This window comes from Micromys minutus (genome assembly GCF_963924665.1).
Source record: "Micromys minutus genome assembly, chromosome: 19".
NCBI lineage: Eukaryota > Metazoa > Chordata > Mammalia > Rodentia > Muridae > Micromys > Micromys minutus.
This window is the reverse complement of record NC_137954.1, coordinates 50,318,835-50,335,417: the sequence shown is the minus strand read 5'-3', so window position 1 is coordinate 50,335,417 and position 16,583 is coordinate 50,318,835. Positions and strand designations below refer to the sequence as shown.

General features: G+C 45.5%; 1 protein-coding gene and 1 pseudogene across 3 annotated transcripts in view; one reads left to right on the top strand and one right to left on the bottom strand.

Moving 5' to 3' along the window:
• Positions 1-16,583, bottom strand: part of LOC308433277 (high mobility group protein B1-like) — a 567,491-nt pseudogene that overhangs the window by 69,928 nt on the left and 480,980 nt on the right. The gene's annotated exons all lie outside the window — the stretch shown is intronic.
• Positions 1,943-16,583, top strand: part of EFNA5 (ephrin A5) — a gene marked incomplete at its 3' end in the record, with an annotated part of 267,624 nt that continues 252,983 nt past the window's right edge. The window contains exon 1 of one of the 2 annotated variants that reach the window (XM_080933506.1): positions 1,943-2,276. In XM_080933506.1, coding sequence (XP_080789632.1) covers positions 2,152-2,276 — 125 coding nt within the window. In that variant the 5' untranslated portion in view covers positions 1,943-2,151. The remainder of the gene's footprint in view (positions 2,277-16,583) is intronic. The other variant, XM_080933505.1, reaches the window with a different exon arrangement.

The window sequence follows — 16,583 nt, the reverse complement described above, 5'->3', positions numbered from 1 at the left end:
TGGGCCGTGGAGAGGGTGCCTCGGCACTCTCAGTAATTCAATTAGTCAGGTTTCAGGAAGGTGGGGCGGGGGTGGGGGTGGAGGCGTGGGGGAGGGAGGAGATGAGGAAAACGCCTCTTTCTCCCGGAGCAAACCAATCCGGTTAGAGAAAAGAGAGAGAGGGGGGGACCCGATCTGTAAGCAAACAGCAGGCCTCTCTCTGACTGGTTACTCCAATCACCCCCCACCCTCCCAAGTAAACTGCATGGGGAGGGGGGAGATTAAGGTGGGGGGGAAGCAGCCCACATGACCTGGGCCGCGGAGGCAGCAGCGCCGGCGGCGCCTCCCCCTGCTCGGTCCGCAGCTCACCCCCGCGCTCGCGCCTCCTGCCAACCCAGCGCCCCGCGCAACACGCCCGGGCGGAGCCCCCCGCCCGCCCACGTCCACGTCCACGCGCGCGGCCTCGCGTGGTGCGGAGGCTGCTGCCGCCAGGGCCGCCGCGGCAGTGGGCTTTATACGCAGGTCATTAACGAGGGGGCGTGCCCGAGGAGATTTTTTTTCCTCTATAAAGCATTTTTTCTTTCCTTTCCTGTTTTTTCCCCTCCTCTTTTGCAAAACTGACTTATCCCCCCTTTCTACTTCTCTCCAGTCTTCCCAACCTCTCCAGGCTGCTCGCGCCGCTGCATTCAAGTTTATTTTCCCGCCTGGACAGAGGTTTTAGGATTCGGTCGGTGGCTTTCACCTCTCGTTTCTGCTGAGCCTAAGGAGGGAAGGAGGAGACAGCTCCGGCTCGGGAAGGTTTTCTGATGTAGTCATCGGGGAGGTGCCAGCAGCTCGTGTGTGCTCCCCCCGCCCCCTCCGGGTTTCAAACTGATTGATGAATCTCTACAAGTTGCTGGGGTTGGGGCCCAAGCGGTCGGAGTCCCAGGGACACTTCTGAGAGCTCCCCGGGTGCTCGGCACGCTGCGTGGGGGTTCAACCCCACTCCCGGAAGGCGAGCGGAGACTGACATCAGCCCATCCCGGACTTGCCGGGCTCCATCCGAAAGTGATTGTTTCCCCTCCCGCTCCCCAGCCCAGCAGTTGGCTTGGCGTCGCCCTGCAGGTTTGGGCATCCCGGCCCCGCCTGGCTGGCTGGTTCACAACCTCTGCTCTTCCTTCACTCCGCGGCACCCACACCCGGCCAAGACAAGCAAGCAGGAGAAATCCCCGACTCAGCCAGCGCCCGGGAGTGCCAGCCCTCTGCCTCTGCGGTCCGACTCCTCTGGGGAACCTGCTGGAAGACCTGAAGAGCCAAACTTTTCTTTGAGCTTTTTCGAAGCAAGACCCGCTCGCTCCTCCTCTCCTCTCCCGAGCGCTCGGCTGCGGCTTTGGGCAGTTCCAGGACGCCGGCAGAGCCGGGCTCGGGGATCCAGATCGCGACCCTTCTCTGCGCACCTCCGGGTACCGCAGTCCCCAGGACTCCTGCGAGGCTTGCTGGGGGTCGCCTGGCCAAGACACTGAAGGGAGGCTCCGCACAGGTTCCAGCCTCCTGGGGCCACAAGCGTGAGGACGCCCTCCCCTCCGCCCCCCCTCCACACAGCGCCCTCCTCCTGCAGTTTCTCTCCGGCCGCCAAAGTAACTTGGAGCAAAGCGGGGCGCACGGCGAGGGCCCAGCGCGGCGGAGGAACCCCGTGCAGACCGCGGCGCCGACACTGAGCCGGGCCCGGCGGGCCGGTGTATGTCTCCCCGCGGCCGCGGCGCTCAACTCCCGGTGACTGTGCAGCGCGCGCCGCCGCCTGCCCCGACCCGCGCTGCCGCCGCCCGGCCCCGCACGCACCTCCCTCTCCCGGGGTGACCGGCCTGCAGCCGCCGCCCGAGACACAGCTCCGCACCCCTTCCCCCGCCCTCACCGCCGCCACCGCACACACGCACGCGTCTCTCCGTCTTGTGATTCTTCTCCCCTCCCGAGCCCTTCAGTGGGGGTGCGACTTTGTACCCCCGCCCCAGCCCACTGCCTTCTCTCTTCTCCTCTTCCTCCTGCGCTCGCCGCGCGTCTCTCGCCCCATTCATCTTATTTATTCCTATTTATTCGGCGTCCGCTCTCTTCGTCTGCCCCTCTCCCTCCCTCCCCCTGGATCCCCGCTCTCTCCCCGGAGTGGCGCGTCGGGGGCTCCGCCGCTGGCTAGGCGTGATGTTGCACGTGGAGATGTTGACGCTGCTCTTTCTGGTGCTCTGGATGTGTGTGTTCAGCCAGGACCCGGGCTCCAAAGTCGTCGCCGACCGCTACGCCGTCTACTGGAACAGCAGCAACCCCAGGTAAGGTGGCCGGGGCGGGGGCGCCGAGAGCTCCGGCTCCGCGGGCCTGGGCCGGGAGCAGGGGACACGGCGGCCGGGAGCGGCGCGCACCAGCCGCAGGCAGCGCGCGCCCTCGGAGCCTGCGTCGCCAGACGCCGCTGGCCGCCCGGCGCCGGCGGGAAGCGCTAGCTCCGCGTCGCTCTTTGTTAAGCCACGGCGGCCGGGCAGGCGGTTGCTCGCAATCCCCAGGACTGCGCGGAGCCGCTGCCTCCGACCGGGTGCGGGGAAGGCACGGGAAAGGACCGGAGTCCCGGACCGCGGACGTCGCTTCCCAGCCCGGGAGATTGGCCCGCACCTCGGGATCCCGGCTCAGGGCTTGGGTGCTGGTAGCCTCGGGTGCGTACGGCCGAGAGGTCCTCCCTGGAGCCTGAGGGAGCAAGGCTGGGGCCGAGATCCTGCTAAATAACATCAAAGTTTTTAAAATTTTTATTAAAATTTTTAATTTAAACATAATTTCTTCTTTTCCCTCCTTGCGCGCACAGAGAGCGCGCATCGGTTAGAGGGAAGGGGGGGGGGGTCGATGAGTGGGGAAGCGGAAGCTTAGGGTTTAATGTTCTTTTTAACTGCGAGATTCAGTGACCTCCCACCCCCCCATACACACCCCCTCAAGTCGGTCTAGGCCCATCGAGCTTGGCCACGGAAAGGATTCTCTCAGGTCGGGCAACCTCCTTTCCCCCGTATGGGCTTAAAGGTGCCAGAAAGTTTGATCGAATGCCGGGTTACGTCACGAGTGCCGAGCGAGCCGCTGGAGTTGGCGAGCCGGAAGGTGGGAGCCTTCGCCCCGGGGCCTGGCGCTGCGCAGCTGGAGGGACGTGCGCGCGCGGTTACCTGCGACAGTGCCTCGGCGACCCCGAAGCCTGCGGGTTCGGCGGGAAGCTGGAGGCGGGCGTCGGGCACTGCCCTAGTGAACGCTCCGGGCCCCAGCCAGTCACAGCCACCCTGAGATCCTAGACCCCGGAGAGGGGAGTAGGGTCGTAGCCAGCTCCAAGCAGACCTTTTCGGGTCCGGGCTGATCCCAAACCGTAATTTCTCCCGGATCTGGACTAAGCAGTCGGGCCCGCTGGGCCCACATCTCTGCTTCCAGCTGTGGGCTGGTGGTATGGGTGTGTTGTCCTGGGAAGGAAGCAGTGTCGCTTGTACGTGGGATCACGGGTTATTATTATTATTTTTCTGGGCTGAAGTGGAAGTTGGGAGGAAAGAGGCGGGAGGCCGAGGACCTAGCCCGTGGTTGTGGCGCATCTTAATGCTCTAGGCGAGGAGGGGGCTGGCGGACGCCTCCAATTCAGTTTCCCAACAGCCCTTTCTAGCGCCTCCAGCTCTCCCTCCCTCCGTTATGAATTCAGGGTTTTTCCGGTTGTGGAGGGTCAGCAGGGATGAAGAGCAGATTTCTCCAAGAACGCTCAAGATCGCCCATCCTAGGGAGAAATAGCCCCACCCGGCCCAGTCACTCCCAGGTCGCCTAAAGTGCCTGCTTAGCACGAGTGGAGACATCCCTGAAAGTTTGCGTTTTTTAATAAAAAAGGTGTCATGGGGTTGGGAATTAGAATGGAAGCTATTTCCTCTTTGACTTGCCACTCGCCACGATTAGGGAAAGAGAAAGAGACGGCTCTGCTAGAGAAGATGCCTTTTATTAAAGCTGACAAGACAAATAGAGCAAGCTTTCCATTTGCAATGGTGTTAAAAGCAAGTCTAATTACGTTGCTTGGGGTAGGCACCTTTGCACTTTACTGTGTCTGGAGCATCAGTTTATATTTTTAAATGTATATGACTTATTCAATGAAGTAGAGCCAGTTATTTTAATTTTGCTCTTGTTTGCCACTCAAAAAATAATTCAGTGGGGGTCTTTTTGTCCTGGTACTCATTCATTAGAAAGGTGGCTGTCTCAGTTCGCCTTGGGTTATAGAAGAAAGTGTCAGCTAGCCTGGTCTCCCCCTTCTCTTGTCAAGCTAGGCTCAGTAAGTTGCCGGACATTTTATCTCAGTTTTATGCTTTTGATACCGTTGTTTGGTTTGAGATTAGCAAATTGATTTTTGTCATAGGTCATGTTTTTTAATAGATCCGCCCTTCCTAAAGAAAACTCCTTCTCTCAGGATGCCATCGTTGCTTGAACCTGCTCAGTTATGATCTGTAGACTTAAAATGCCAAGAGGAGTCTTAGACAGTATGCTAGGCTCATGAGCAATTTGATGGCATCCCAAAGAAAGAATCAGGAACCTTTCTCAGACCCAACATTTAATATTCCTACCGACTTACCGAGACATTTATCATGGTATGTTGTTACATTAGAACTTACTTTGAAAAAGTAGGTAGTGTTAGGTCATTTTAATTCAGATTTATTAATTGAAATGTATTTTTAATGCATTAGGAAAAGTCAGTTTGATGCAATCAAAAGGCACAAATGCAAAATAAGTAATTTCAAAGAAAACCCAACACTTTGTTAGAGATAGAAAACAATTTCATAGAACTTGTATGGGCTTATTTAGTATTATAAATTAAATGTACATATTCACTGACATTATGGTTTTGTAATGTCAGACCTGACTTTGGACCTTCTATAGATGTGTCAAGATTGTGCTAAGTTAATAAAGTAATAAACAGATTTCAGCCTCTAGAAAATAAGTTGGTAATATTACTTGCAATTTAAATCCTTTTTTTTAACTTAGAAGCTTAGTGAACACATCAGACTGATAAGAATGGATAGTTTTTGCCCACAAAGTAAATGGAGTAGATTCTGTTTGAAACTGTGTTTATTTAGGTTGAAATAGAAACACATCTTGGTCATCATCATTAGACGCTCTGTACAAGTTCTTGAATTCACTTCTGTGGCAGATAGGATTTTGTCTACTGTATGGACTATTATTACTGACTTTGCGTTGATGCCCTATCTATAAGTCTGTTATTTCGGGAAAATATAAACTCATCTCCTGTCCAAATAGGGTTCAAGTTAGAGCCTGTCTCCTCTCTTGTCACTCATGGGCAATGGATATTTAGCTTTTAACTGTTGCTAACTATTGTTGCCTGAATTTATTGGACAATGAATCCAGCCGATTTTATGCATCGAATTGACATAAATCTGCAAAGTAGCCCAAATCTGCAAACTAGAGATTGAGAAGTATCTGTAAATAGGATTACTACATCACATCTGCCAAAATGTAACCCTCACCTTTCTCAGTTTTGAAGGCTACTGAGTTTCTCGTAAAAGTGTGGACAGTCCTCTTTAACTGTCGCCTGCATTTTGAATTGGGCTGTAAGGGGATCATTTGCATGATGAAAATCTAACGAAGAGACTTTAACAATTTAAGTTAAAACCGTAGAAAGTCTTAAAGGAACTTTTAAAAGATAACTTACAATAATAAAACTTTTGCCTTCCCCCTTGGTAGCTTTGCCTATACAGACAGACACGGTGTGATAGTAAGAACCGTCTATTGACCTGCAGGTTGCTTCCAACAAATACTCTCCTTAGCACTTGTGTGGATCCTGAAAAGTTACTTTTTAGTTACTCTGTTTACCAAAATGACTACAGAGTCATTAAATAGATCTTTAATTTGTGTTGTAGATAAGGGAGCAAAAAAATATTGATGCCGGTTTCAAATGAAACGGATGCTAGCTAGCTCTCCTCAGCCTGTGTTCTGCTAAGGTTTGAATTTTCTCAGCCCAAGAGTTCATCCCCTTAACAGGAGTAATATCATGAAGACTCGACTGAGCATGACCAAGTTCACATTCTTTCCTTTATTCTTTTAAGGAGCTATACAAAGCATCTCACATAGGAGTAGAAACTTATCACTTATCTGTATCCATGTATAGAGTTCCAGAGAGATTAGAATTGGGGGTTAGCAGTCCTGGATGCTTTTTCATGTGAGGGATCTGTGCACATAGCTAATTAGAGAGAAGCACTGTTTTTGTAAGAATATTCCCTTGAGTACTTTTCTTTCAGAACTCGATGGTTCATCTTAAAAACATGTGAGTCATCATCAGTTTGGTCATGTAAACCAGAGCTCTGGCACTGTCGCTTTTCCATTGACAAATAAATGAAGCCGTCAAGGAACGATCTAGGAACTTGTGAGGAGAGGAAAAGGTTTATTTTGATTTCCAGTGGTCTCTTTGGCTGAGTTTGTAAAGGATTTCTTCATTTTTGAAGTTTAAAAATTTTAAACTAATGTCTGTATGTTCAGAACACATTTTAAAAAAATGATGGCATCGTGTGAAACCTAACTCCGAGTTTCAGTGCCGTAGAACATATTATTTTATTAACTGTGTTGGGATAATTTTATCATTTTGATATTTATGTCAGAGTGATGTGAGTACTTCACGTTAAACTGCTAACCTGTGTGTTTGCATATGTCCATTCATAAGAGACCTGCAGTCTGCACTGGCCTTTCTCCCTCAAATAGAGATATTTGTAGAGGAAGTCCACTTTTTGGGTTTTGACCTGTCTCTCCTGGAGTTTTACAGAGTTAAATTAGCTAATGAGTTTATTATTTCCCAGCCATTGTGTGCATTATTTTATATACACTAAACCATCAGGAAACATATACTGTCTGCTGTGAAGGTGACTGACATATCAGTGCTTTGTGAGGTTCATTCAGCATTTCCAATATGAAACCAATGACATTAAACTAAGAATGATCCAAGATACCAGGACAGTGTTTAGTAACACACTTCTGTTGTGTTATTTGAGTGGTATTAACCGGGGTATTTTTGTGGCTAATACCCAGTAGAGCTTTCTGCCTGCGAAAACAGGCAGGTTTAGATGCAACCCTTAGCTATTTGGGGCAAATTAACTTCCTGGATTTTCTGCTGTTTAATCTTGCAAAATACAGGCATTTCATTGCAGTCTCCCCACTGGCCTGGTTTCCTGTTGGACAGCGACAGATAAAGATGGCACCTCCCTTCACTCCTGTTGCTATGAACTGAGCTAGCTACCAGCTTCACGCTGGGCCAGGAAAGTGAATGAATACAATTAGTCCTTCAGGAGTCCTGGGCTTTGCTAGCTTGGAAAAAGAAGATGCCAGAATAACTTACCAGAGAGAGAGAGAGAGAGAGAGAGAGAGAGAGAGAGAGAGAGAGAGAGAGAGAGAGAAAATGAGAGAGGGAGAGAAAATGAGAGAGGGAGAGGGAGAAACACACACACACTCACTCATACACATACACACACACAAAGAGAGATAGAGATAGATAGAAAGAGAGAGAGAGGTACAAAACATAAGAATATATTTAGAAAAAACAAGTTTTATGTATATAGCAGTGTTTGGTACATTGTTTATTTTTCAACAGAAACCATTTCCTTAATTTTTGAAGAAGACTCCATTCTATTCTTTGTCTTTTTTTTTTTTTTTTTTTTTTCTGATTGTGGTGAATAACCCCTAAAGCTACAAGGGTTCTAAAAAGTATGATCTCCTTTGGTAAGGAACCACTCTGTGGTGATTCAGTCCGGGTTATTAATTTTCTCTTTGTAAGTAGTATACAAACTATTAAAATAACAGCGTAATTACAAAATCCATGTTATAAAGGAAACCCATGCACAGTGAGGAAGGCAGATCTTCCTTTTGCCTGGGACAACTCCTTCAGACCACTCTTCTAAACAGAGGGGGAAATTGGCTTTTGCTCAGATCTGACAAATAACACCTTCCAATTCAGGTATAAAGGCTTCAGCGAGGAGCATGAGCAATGAGATATTAATACTCAACTTTTAATAATTTGTCTCACCGTAGTGGTCTTTGCCAAACACCAATACATTACTGTCTCTCTGAAGGGTCTGATTTATATTTTTCCATTTATATGTTGGTCTGCTTCTCAACCCATGTCCTGAGATGTTTTGTAGAAAAGTTTCTTGTGATTAATGTGAATCTCCAATGTTTCTGAATAGGATATTACTCAATACTAGAAAGTCTGCTTTTTCCCCTCTTACATTTGCTTGCATTTTATGTTTTCAAAATGCCGTCAGTCACGAGCAGGTCAGCATGGTGACACAGAACCACTCGGTTTAAAGGTAAACATTAATAATGCAAACTTTCTCTACTAAAATTATCATGCATATTTCTATTGAAGAGGGTCCCGTGTGTTTTGGTCTCGATAGCCTGTAGCTCTCTCTGTGTTCTCTCTGAAGGATGGCCGTGGAGCTTCCAAAAATCTGTGCACCGACCATTTGCTTGTAGAAAATTTGTATGAATACAAACTCTTGATTTTTGAGCTTCCTGGATCTAGTTTTCAAACAGTGAACCATATGTTTCAACAAAACATTACTCTAAAATACTGGGAGCTCAGCTCCCGCTGAAGTTACCTGGTTGTTGCGAGGCTGTAGCGCACTGTCGGGACAGCTCACTCAGCTTTCATTCAGGTGGATTCTATCATTTCCAATAAGGAAAAATAAACCTTTGTCATCCGTAGACACATCCTTCAAACATCTGACAGTTGACAGGTTGAAGAAAATGTTTCTGTCAGGTCTTATTTTCCACTCAAGTGAAGAATAAAAATAGGTTTAGATGATTTAAAAAAAAAGTGTGTTTAAAAGTTATTTCAAAATGGAAGGCAATATTTTTAATTTTTATATGGAAGTCATAAAATTAATCTGCGCTTACTTCAGGGAAGGTCAGTGAAGTGCGTTCCAAGGAGGGAGTCTGAACAGTTAATTTTCTATGCTTTTACTCTTTAGAAGTCAAATGCCGTTGATTTGATTGTATATTGTAGGGTGTTTTTGTATCGGATCCTTAAGAGGTATGAAGTGATATTATTCCCATAGTCACTTAGCCAGTGACCTGGTTTTCATGACTAGTGACTAGGATTTGGTGTGAAACAGGAGTGAGAACTTACCCATTAGTGAGGTATCCATATCTTCGTGCACATGCGTGTAGGCATTGGACAGTTGTGCTGTTCGCACACAAAGGTTGGATCATTTTGAGAAATGCCTTTGTTAATAGTACTTGTAAATAAATATCCGTGTAGGGTAATTGACACATTCCCAGGAAGAAGCCCATAAATACATGGGAGTTAGAATAAGACTGAAGTCGAATTGCTGCATTTAGAAAAGCTGGTTTTGGATTCCAGCATCCTTCTTTTCTTCCCCCTTCTCAAAGCAGCCATCTTGTTTTAAGGCCGATTTTATTTCTCTCGTGATGTCTGGAAATGGATATGCACAGTAAAGGCCTGAACTGCCAAGTACGAGTTTTTTCTGGGATTCTAAGCTAGGGGACTATCTTATTTGCAAAGTCACAAAAGTGTTGTCTTTCTGTATTTAGTTGACAGAAGGATGTTTTAGACAGCATTAACATACTTAGCTGAGGTGTATCATATTTTAATGTCAGATGCTAAGCCGTACCACATTTCTGTAGGTACTTCTCTCTTTAAGCTTACAGCCATTGCTAACGTCCCTGCTGTCACCCCATCCTCTGCCTTTTCTTCTTGCTGACCCAACTAAGTAGTTCTTTCTTTTGTTTGATATCCACCCCTCCCCCACCTGCAGACATACATGTGTGTGTTCCCAGGTATCTTTAAGCAGTAAGGGGCAAGGATCAGAATGTAGATGACTCCCAAAGTCAGTCATTTATAAGCTTTGAGAAGCGTGATGTGAAGGCAAAGCCCAGGCACCCTTAAACACTTTTTTTAAATAAGCAGTTTTTTTGAGGGTACTAAAAGAGAATTATTTTAGAGGCGACACACATTTGTTGCTGGAACTCGTGAGAGCCTCCCAGCTGAGTCTGCTGTGTTTTCTGCCATGTTCTGTATTTCTGGGTACATTTGGAAAAACATGTGGCCTAGTAAACTTTACCAAAAGTTTACACTACACTTGTAGCTGCTGCATCTGTTCGGTGCTGTCTGAGAACATCATTATCATGTATCTCAGCAAAAGCAGAGCTTCCCTAAGACTCATGTCTAAAGTAGCCTGACTCAGTCTGTGTAATTTAAACTGGAGGCCGATGAATCCTCTGTCTGCTTCAGATTACTTCTCAGTAGAAGGAAGGGTTGTGTGGTTACAGATTCAGGGTCAAGTTAGTAAGTAAAGTTCACATTTAGAGAGCAGGTAGGCATTTTATGCTTAAAGTCAAGGTCTGAGTTGGCAGAGACTTGTACCAGAAGGCTTCCCTCTGAGGTCCGTGGTCTCTGAGGTCTGTTGTCTCTGAGTCTGCTTTCTTTTCGTTGCTAGAGATTAGAATAACGGAGTGTTCAAAGTGACCTTTGGTTTTAAATGAACTAACAAATACCTTTTTTTTTTGGGGGGGGGGTGAAATGTTTCCACTCTGTCAGAGTTTCCATTTTAAGTTTTATTAGGGACTTATTTATATAGGTTAAAAACTACAATTAACAGTTAGCTCTTGCCCCTTACTATGTGAACGTAGAGGATGAAAGTCTTTTTCTATAGAAAATGTGGTCTCGTGGTCTGAGTAAAATTAAGTGATGGTTTAGCGAAGCCATTGATTGCAGTGCAAATTGTTACTCAGGTTTTGATCATGGGGAGGGCATGATACTTGGTGTTTCTGAGAATGTCAGGGGGATTAGTATTTGGTTGCATTTCCTGAGTTTTTATAGTCTTTAATGGAGACAGGTGAGAATGGGCAGAAAGGCCAAAGTAACTCTCAATATGGGGAAACTGTCTTTGTATTTAACAATTAGGTTAAACAGAGTGGGAGCAAATGAGCCCGGCCCGCCTCCCATTGTTTCCGAGCCAGAAAATGCAGACAGATGTCGGAATGTGGAAGCGGTGACCTCTGACTCGCACAGCATGGCCCCTGCCCTGGCACAGAAGTGTCCTGAGCCACCATCTTCGCATTGAAGAGAGTAACACTTTGGGATGGAGACCCTGAGGCCGAGTGAGGCTTTTTCCAAAGCCTGGTTTCCAACTTCAGTTTAAGCGACTCATCGCCACCGCCTCTCCATGAGAACTGTCTCTCTGGCTTGGAGCTTGGTGACTCCACATACCCAGTTGGTGCAGTTGCTATACATCTTTGCTTTCACATAATTTTGCACATCCGGTTAGAATCCTGCAGAAGGCAGAGGGAGGCTCAGATGTACCTTTCTGCTACAAAAGTGTTTGCCTGCTTTATTTAGCTAATACTTTTTAAAAAGATAGAGGAGAAGGCAGCTTTGTTTAAAGACTTTTCTTTTAACTCCAGGTCTGCAATCTCGCCGGTAACCTGGGTTCACACAGGCCATTAATGCTTTAGATACTGTGGCATCCAGTGTTCTCTTCATATATTTGTTTGCTGTTAGTGCCTCAGTAAACTTTTATGCCTGTTTCTGTAGTTTTCTGGCAGGGGCTCCATTTATTAGCATTTAGTGACCCAGCACTAAAGAGGGGTGCAGTTCAAACAGTGGTGCTTCTGACAGGGTTTTGTGTCAAACCAGAGCAAATAATAGGGGAATGAGAGCTGCCAAAATGTGTCTCCCAATTACTAATTAATCAGATGGGAAAGGACCCCAGTGGCCAGTCTCGTGTCCACATGGCAGCAACTTGGGGATGCTTCATCTGAAATGCCCCATGAACAAACTTACAGTAAGCCGCCCCAGGAAGCAGAGTGCCCAGATAGGAGACACAACTCTTCATTGTTTTTAAAGTTTGTGAAAGGTGGGACCAAACCACCATTTAAAACTGTACTCTTCACGGCTGTTATCAAAACGTGAAGCTATTCTAAAGAGTGTTTCCCTTATTAATAAGCAATGCCTTTATTCTTATTAATATTTTAGTGCAAGCATTATGCTATTCTTGGTTTCAGCGTTGGTGCAGCCCTGTACACATACTTCATTGCTGGTAGACTTGGGTCCATCTTTACGTTTCCCCCACGCTTTGTAGCAGGCACCTGTATTTTGGAGATTCTGTAACTAGAGGATGACACCCCTCATCCCCACACATTCAAATCTGTATGCAGACACACTCTGCTACTCTGCCAGCCCTGCTTCCTCCATAGTTGCTGGCCCGTAATTAAATGCCTGTTATTAATGTATTCTTTCTATAGCATTTACAACATAAAAAGGAAGGGGTCTTGCTTAGCACTATAGCTGTCAGGGGAACAATGAAAACTAATTACACACTCAGCTGTTACCGTTGTCAACTATCCTCTTGGGAAAACAATAACATGGTGTGTGTGTGTGTGTGTGTGTGTGTGTTCTATACGTCTACACATAGGTCAGACATACCTTTTGCTTCATTTTTGAGCTATACATTTTCTGACTCTAAATAAACCACTGGCAACCAAATGCACAGTGCTATCTAATTTGGCTAATTAGGTTCAAGAACAACACTTCTTTGATGGGGACACCCCACTGCCCCCCACCCCAGTGCCCTTTCTTCATAAAGTAGATGGAACCAGTCAATTCCTGCCTCTGAGTTGTCTCATTAATTTAAACATTATTTGGGCATGGTCTTACAATCAATGCACACATGTTGTTAATTATCTAATTATTTCGTGAAAACTCTTATTTCCTGACTTTGGATGTTTGTGTCAATATCTGGATGATCAAGAACTAATCAATTTATTCCATATAGCTTGTTGGGGCAATTTCACAGTCCTGGCCATTCTTAGATGTAGTTAAGAAAGAAAATAAAGCAACTGGCAGTTGTGTTTTTTGTTTGTTTGTTTTGTTTTGTTTTTCTTTTGAATCTCCATAGTTTTGGTGTATTTGGGAACAAGCTCTTGAAACAGTTAAATAACAGGATGTTTCGGTCCGTTGTGAGTTACAGTTGCTTCACAGTTCTGTGCACTAGTCCTGCACAGAATCACACCGTGTTTTATATAAATATTTTACATTGACACATTTCCATTTTGGGCGAATTCTCTCTATTCGAAGAGAATCTTGTACTAGAGCCAAATTGGGGGAGGGATTTGGAAATTTTATATCAATTGAACAATATTTAAAAACAAGCAAGCAAACAAAAAATTTACATTAGAGAAGCGTGATTGGTATTAATAATATGGTCATGTGTTGGAAACTTAGAAGTTAGGAATGATAACGTATTTCCTGAGCGGTACCATGGGTAAAGCAGGGAAGCTTCTCCAGACTCAGGAAGGCGCAGTTTCTGTGCTATTGAGCAGCCCAAGGGTTTTGTGGCTAAAATGACATTACGGAATAGACATCGCTGTGAGAGATCTTCACAGCATTTCACCTGACCAGTGTCTTTAACGTGTCTACTGTGGCCAGGCATTGTTCTGGAAGCTGGCAAAGTAGCCCTGCCAGCCACCAGGAAGTGTTCATTGAGTGCTTTCTAGGTCCCATTGTCTCCTCTAAGGTGCATTCTGAGCTCTTGGGGAATCTTGCTGAACTGCAGATTTTAATTCAGTAGACCATGGAGGGGCCCGGTGTCAAATTTCTGACAAGTTTCCAGGGGAAACTGCCATAAACAGTGATGTGAGTTCTCTGGTCGTGAACATGGGTGCTTTGCGCACATTCAGTGGAAGAGAGTCTTGATCTGGCTTCTTGTAAGGACTTGGGGTAGTGTTTATCCTGAGCTTTCTATGTAGCCCTCTCTCTGGTTTCTGAAATGGCTTCATATCTGCACGAGTGGAAGGTATTTGTCATTTGAAAGGCCTGAAAGGCCCAGCAGTCCTCATTTCTGGCCCTTTCCATAAAATTGCAGACACATAAAATGAAATTGTACACTGAGGTTTATGCCTCATTAAAAACAAACGACTAACAAGTCAAAGGCGGGAATTTGGTGGTAAGTCCTCTCCATAGACAAGGACTACTTCAGTGAGGATGTTGTCCTGGCCCAAATGCTTGAAGAGAATTCTGCTATAAATTTAAGGGTATTTACACACAAACCTTTCCTGATTTTTAACACTTTGTAATTTAACTCCCCATGGTCAAATGAACCTAAGATGTTTATTTTATTTTCAGCGTAGAAGATGTCCGAGGACAGTTGTGTCCACTGGCTGAGTTTCCTGAGGTGGCTTCAGGAACCTATGCTTCCTGCAGAGTCTTCAAGACTTGGGGACAAACAACCCTGTGCTGAGGATTTCAGTGTCCTCCGTGAGGAACCTACTCATGTAGTCAGGCTGCAGCTATGTCCCTGTGTTCTGTACTTCAGAGCAAACACCCCACTTTCTCACAGACACCGTGCGATTCCTTCATTAACAGGCCAGGAATGGGACTGATTAAGTCTGGTTATCGTGTCTTCTTTTGTTTATTGCTTTGTCCTCTTTCACTTGCTCTGAGTATATACATTACCATCCTAAGTGAACCCTAAGCCTCTCAGAGCCTTAAACAATAGACTTGATGTTGTTATGAAAAGAAAGATACATAAATCAGGTACTTATGAGAACAAAGCAGCAGGCAAACATTCCACTTAGCTGTGCTTTTATTTTTAATTAATTAATATATGTATGTATGTTATTATTGTTGTTGAGACAAAATCTTATTTTGAAGCTCAGGCTGGTTTTGAATTCACTATGTAGCTCAGGCTGGCCTTGAACTCCCAGAGATCAGTCTGCCTCTGCCTCCCACGTGCTGGGATCGAAGGTGTGCACTGCCACTCCTGCTGTGCTCTGATTTTATAACTGTGTGTGCCAACACTTTTTGTAGTTAATTATGAAGCAGAAGAGAATATCCTCCTCGTTAAATTCTTGATATAATGAATTTAATTAAAATTCTGGGCAGCAGTTCGGAAGAACAATGGGCATTATTAAGAATAGTAACTCATCGTAGGGCTGCTCATTTAGAAGGGCACACTTACGCTTTCCATGACATACACTGAGGGGAACTCTCACTGTCTCTATGGTTTGTAATTCTCCCAGACTGAACATTTCGAGACGCGTCTCTGACTGCATGTGAACGGAAGTGACTGGTGGAAGGGAAGCTGTGTGTTTGGAAGGTGTGACTTTAGGGACAGACTATATCTACTCATTAAAGTGGGGGGCATTTCCATATCTCCAAAGAATGGCTTCATTCAAAACAGGATCATACACTGAAGTCTTATGGTCACCACCAGGCTTAGAGTAAAGTACAAGATGCCCACCAGTTTTGACTAGTGTTTTGTTCCCGCATTAAAAAAAAAAAGAAAATAAGTAAGTTGAGTGTTTTAAAATGTGTTTCAAAGGCATTGTTTTCTGTCATCATAATAATAGATTGTAGCTGGGTTTTTAGAGGGCTGTGTATGTATGTGTGTAATTCATTAATAGATTGTAACTGAGTCTTTAGGTGTGTCTCTGAGTAATTCATGTACTTTTAAAATTTTGGTTTTATAATCACATATGTTTAGGCTAAAGCTGTCTTTTGTCTGAGCATTATAGAGACAAAGGCTTAGAGAACAAGACATATAAAAGCACCTCAAGGTGATGGTTCAGTGGTTAGGAGTACCAGCTGCTTGTACAGAGGACCAGGTTCAGCTCCCAGCACCCACGTGGCAGCTCACAACCCTCCATGACTATTGTTCCCAAGGATCTGATGCCCTCTTCTGTCACACACACACACACACACGTGCAGGAGAAACAACTCTTGCACATGGTATAGCACATAAGGCTAAACTCATATTAAGTTGGATTTGCTAATCATATTTTAGAAATTTTTGTTAAATTTTTTTATCTAGTTAAATTTTATTGCTGGTTGAGCTGTAAGTTCTGCACATAGTGGTACATGTAGACCTCGGTTTTGTTTTTAAATCACAATAAATAGAATGGTAAAAATAATGTCTCCGTCCTGTGAAAAATTTAAGGTATCTGAGACCTAAAGAGTACAGAAAGTGGATAGAGTCCACGATATCTCAGTAAGGCTGGGGAACAGAAGGGTAAGACTTGGGAGGCATTTCTACTTCATGCAAGTTTATAAAATTTAACATATCCCTATAAATTACAGATAAAAATGTTCTCAAAGTGGGGATGGTGGCACATACCTGTAGATCCAGCTCTTGGGAGGCTGAGGCAGAAGTGGTGAGTTCAAAGTCAGCCTGTGCTACATAGTGATGTCCGGTCTGTAAACAAAAACAAGCATGGAACTGTTTCAGAAGACACTTTACTTGTAACGGCTGACTTCCCCCCTTTTTTATTGGGTATTTTCTGTATTTATATTTCAAATGTTATCCCCTTTGCCCCTATTCCCATCCTTCCTCCCCCTCCCATTGCCTCCATGAAGGTGCTCCCTCTCCTAATCACCCTCTCCCACCTCAGCACCTTGGCATTCCCCTACACTTGGAAAACAAGGCTTCACTGGACCAAAGGCCTCTCCTCCCATTGATGCCAGACAATGCTATTCTCTGCTGCGTATGTACCTGGAGCCATGGGTCCCTCCATGTGAACTCATTGGTTGGTGTTTTAGTCCCTGGGAGTTGTGGTGGATTTCGTTAGTT